The 4,790-nt window shown below is 37.6% G+C and overlaps 1 protein-coding gene across 1 annotated transcript; it reads right to left on the reverse strand.

Moving 5' to 3' along the window:
• Positions 1-2,009: 2,009 nt before the first annotated feature.
• LOC103607991 (olfactory receptor 11H12-like) lies at positions 2,010-2,935 on the reverse strand (the record flags this gene model as incomplete). The annotated part of the gene is made up of 1 exon (XM_008592436.1): positions 2,010-2,935. A coding segment is annotated over exon 1 (926 nt), but the record flags the coding sequence as incomplete, so codon positions are not given.
• Positions 2,936-4,790: the final 1,855 nt, after the last annotated feature.

The raw sequence follows: 4,790 nt of genomic DNA on the forward strand, positions 1-4,790 counted from the left end.
ATGGAGTGAAGTAGAAATAAAATTTGAGGACAGATTGAGAAGAAACTTGAATATATACAAACTAAAAAATTTGTGATTTGTTCTGTATGTAAGTTGAGAGGAAATAAGTGTGAGGACTGATGGAAAGAAGGTTTAAGAAGATAACTCTGGAATTTGACATGTGAGATGTCAGAGACAGTGACACCATTTATGAAGTTATTATGCCATAAGGTATGCAGTGCTGAGGTCCTGGACAAAAATGATGAGAGTAAAAATGACAAAGGATTGCAGGGAAGATTTCACAGACTTTTAGGACAGATTCAGAGTGGGTATGAGGAGGTGAGGAATATAATAATATTTTATATAAATAATAAGTTCAGGTTATAAATCAGTAGACACATTTTGGAGAATAAGGATGGGTAGAGTTAATTTAAAAGGAGATTAACAAATTTAGGATTAGACATTTGAGTTTGAAGTGGACGTTCATGTAACAGCATCCAGCAGGATGCTGGAAATGTTTGACTAGAGCTTGAAAGTAAAGTTAGTGCTGGAGCTTCCCCACAACATAGATTCAACCCATGGTTTCCTCATGAAATACAACACTGTAAATTAAATTACACTCTAGAAAACAAGAAATTAGAGAGTAGAAATTACCTCTGAGAGACACAAATATCCAGAGTTTTACAAAGAACTTCATAAAAATAAGAGCACCTTAGGCCTGGGTTGGCAGCAATCTTACAAATTCTATAGCTCTTTCACTTACACTGAGTATTAACTAAACTTCATGTGTCTGTATATGCTAAAGCGATAACATTGGCAAAATGTAGGGAGTCAATCAAGTCAACATAACATCATTTAGGACACTGGTTGTGCTCAAAACTATAATTGGAAATTGGAGAATACAAAGATAGTGCTTTAAAACTGTCCCTGATGTTGAAAGTTTTGTTTTGTGGGTTTTTAAAAATCTGGTCATCTGAAGGATTATTGGTAAACTATTTGTACATTTCCAATACATTCAACTGTTGCTAAGCTTTAGAAAAATACAACGTGCTTCAATGAAGGCAGAATTTGAGAATATTGAAATACACCAATCAATATGTAATGAATGCCAAAAGAGTAAGCAGAAATTCAGTTATAGAGAAATACCTGAAAATCTTAAATTGGATTACAAAATAATGTGGTCTATATAAATACAGATGTATCTGGAACATAATAGTAATAACTTCCTAAAACTTAAATCATGGGTCTAATGAATTCTCCAAAATTATTTTCCCAATACATGAAATTAAGATAGAATGAAAACAAAAACAAAACAGAACATGATCTCCTTTGTCTCATGATTGTTGCTTTGCCTCACAAGGATTCATCACCGCTGTTCCCCTGGGTGACGGGGATGCAAAGGATTACTCAAAGCCCATCTCTTCTGAGTGGTGAGAGACCCTGAAGGGGTTAATCTCCCAGAACCCTCAAGAGAGAGGTATTCCTTCCTTGGGAAATTAACCACGAACTGGGGTTCTTTCCCCACATTTATTCTCCAGACCAGGAAGTTACAGAAAAAGAACATAGATGGGGTTATGGCTAAGTATAGTTTAACATTATAGGCTGGTAATATCAATGAAACAAGCAAAGTGACATTCCATTATGCAATTTGCAAAAGGTTGAGTCAATCCACCAACAAAAGCTTGATCTTAGCAAACACTTTTTCCCTACAGCAATTTCCCCAGTATTTTACATATCAGTAGAGTAACTTGTCTGTCCTTGAGCCAGCAGCTTTGCTGTGTTACAAAGACTTTAGCCTGAGGAAAGTGTCCTGTCTTTTGCAAGGCTAACATTTCTATATGTAATTCCAAAAGGTTAGGCTAAACCCAAGACTACAGGGCTTTGGAAAATAGGCCTTGTGAAATACATTTGCTTTATAAATGTTAGTATATTCCACAATGATCTCTCATTTTCCTAAATATGAATTATGCATTATACTAATTATACATTGACTCTTAGATCTTTTAGAGATTTTCCACAATAACACATACAGAAGTTTCTTTAGTGCCTCCTTCATATCTTTGTTCCGGAAGTTGTAGATCAGGGGATTAAAGAATGGAGTTGCCAAGGCATAAAACAAGGTCACAAGTTTCTGCATCCCATGAAACTTCCCAGTACCTGGGCTAACATACATCACCATGACTGAACCATAGAACAGAGACACCACAGCAAGGTGGGAGGCACAAGTTGAGAAAGCCTTATGCCTTCCTGGTCCTAACGGCACCTGTAACACTGTGCTTAGAATACAGAAGTAAGTGCCAAGGATGTACAGGAAGGTAAGAAAGATGATGAGAGAGCTAATGATACCACAGGTCAGAGTAATTCCAGATACTGGAGCACAGGACAATGCAAGCAAAGGTGCCAGATCACACAGAAAATGGTCAGTAGTGTTTGGACCACAGAAGGGCACCTGAGATATTAGGGTCAAAGGAGTAAGTAACCACAGAAAGCCACCTGCCCAGCAGAAGATCACTAACCGAACACATAGGTGATGGGTCATTATGGTGGGATAGTGCAAAGGTCTACAAATAGCAAGAAATCGATCAAAAGACATCACTGACAGAAATAAGCACTCAGCAGCACACATGGAGAAGAAGAAGTAGAACTGGAGCAGGCAGCCAGCATAGGAGATGCTCTTGGCCTGGGAGATGAGGTTGGCCAACAATTTGGGCACATCAGAATTGACATAGCAGATCTCCAGGAAGGAGAAGTTGGCCAGGAAGATGTACATGGGCTTGTGGAGTTTCCAGCTTGACCACACAGCACAGATGATGGATGTGTTCCCCATGAGTGTCAGGAGGTAGATGAGGGAGAAAACCACAAAGAGGAGGATCTGGATCTCCCTGCAGTATGGAAACCCCAGGAGGATGAATTCACTCACGAACCCAGAGATATTAGTAGTTTCCAAAGTCCTCATTGGTCTGACCTGTAGAGGTAAGAGAGATAGTATGAACCACAGAAATAATTACATTTTTTTTCTTCTTCCTGATGAAAAGATAATATGTTTACTTTCTTCAGTTTAGGTTTGTGATATTACTACCTTTTCTTTTGAAGTGTGAGCTATTCTTTTCTCTTTGTCTTTCTTCCTCCCTTGTTTATTCAATGAAAATTTATTTTGCACAATATTATTTCTAGGCACTGTTCTAAAAAGTAGGGAAAGAACAATAAGTAAAACAAGCCAAGTCCCTGATTTATGCAGCTATGTCAAATACCTTTTGTTGAAAGCAAATTCAAGCTTAGGAACTAAAATTTGAATGGAAGACATCCAGGGAGATTAACCTTGGAACACCATTTGCATAGCAAGTATACTGCTTTTACTTATATTGTATGTTTATATATGGCAAATTTACTGGAAGCTAATACAGATTGTGGGATGGATGTAGCATCCTTCCACCTAATGCTGCCATTGGTGCAGTAACAACAGGATATGACAAAAACAAATTTTGTTGTTGTTGTTTGAGACATGAAGATTATGTTCAGCTGGAAAAGATAACAGAAGGCTTTAGGGAGAGAGATGGACCTTGACAAAAGATAGAATTTTCTAAGAGCAATGAAAAATTATTTTACTAGCTTAAAATAGTAATGTGAAAAGATCTGGATACAAAAAATTATATTCAGAGAGAAGTCCAAAAGAGTAAAAGTCAGAGTACTTGCCAAGGAATTGTGATATATAAGTTACAAACATGTGGCCACTTTGCAGAGGATTCACTGCCAGTCTGACTAGTTCAGGTTTAATTTGCTAGCCAATAAAAAAACAACTGGAATTGGACTAGTAGAAGAGTAAAATTATCAAAGTTTTATGGAACAGCATTTGACATGGCAATTTGGTACTGGTCAATGAAATTATCAGAAAACTATTCAGAAAGCTATCTCAATAGCCCAAGGAAAAAATGTAAAGAGCTTGACCTAGAGCACTGTATATGCAAACAGATATCAGAGATGGATTCAGAAAATGTGCAGAGATAGAAACCTAACCTTCCCTCTTTAAAATCAACAGTGGCAAATAAATGCTGCCCAAGAAGCAGAGGAGGGAAATAAGGGGAAAAAGCAAGGTTTCACTTTCCATTTTCTACTGAGTGACCTCTGCCTGGGATGCTCCACAGGAAAGAGGCTTTCCCAGAACAACAGTCCCACTCTGAGGACATTCTGTTCTAAAAAGTCAACATACTGAAGGGCCAGGCTCTTGCTGTTGCCTTAGGGCAACTCTCAGATCCCAATTGATTCCCCAGCCCCCTGTTTTCTTTTGACCCTTTTGAATCTGAATATTAAATTTCATGGAATAAAGTAGCTACTACTTATAAAGGTTTTCTTTCCCACAAGTCACACACAATGGACAGAGATATGTTATTCTGTCATCTGTGTGAAAGTTTATTTTTTTGTTAAAAAGACTGAGAATAACAAATGCTGGCAAGGATGTGGGAAAAAGGGAACTCTTCTACACTGTTGGTGGGACTGTAAATTAGCACAACCATTATGGAAAACAATATGGAGGTTTCTCAAACAACTACAGAACTACCATATGATCCAGCAATCCCTCTACTGGATACATATCCAAAGGAATGAAAATCATCACGTCGGAGGGATACCTGCACTCCTGTGTTCATTGCAGTTCTATTTACAATAGCCAAAATATGGAACCAACCTAAATGTCCATTGACAGACAATTGGATAAGGAAAAAGTGGTATATATATAGAATGAAATACTACTCAGCCATAAAAAGAATGAAATTCTGCCATTTGCAGCAACATGAATGAGTCTGGAGAAAATTATC

The sequence above is a fragment of the Galeopterus variegatus genome, unplaced genomic scaffold (genome assembly GCF_000696425.1).
Source record: "Galeopterus variegatus unplaced genomic scaffold, G_variegatus-3.0.2 Scaffold7926, whole genome shotgun sequence".
NCBI lineage: Eukaryota > Metazoa > Chordata > Mammalia > Dermoptera > Cynocephalidae > Galeopterus > Galeopterus variegatus.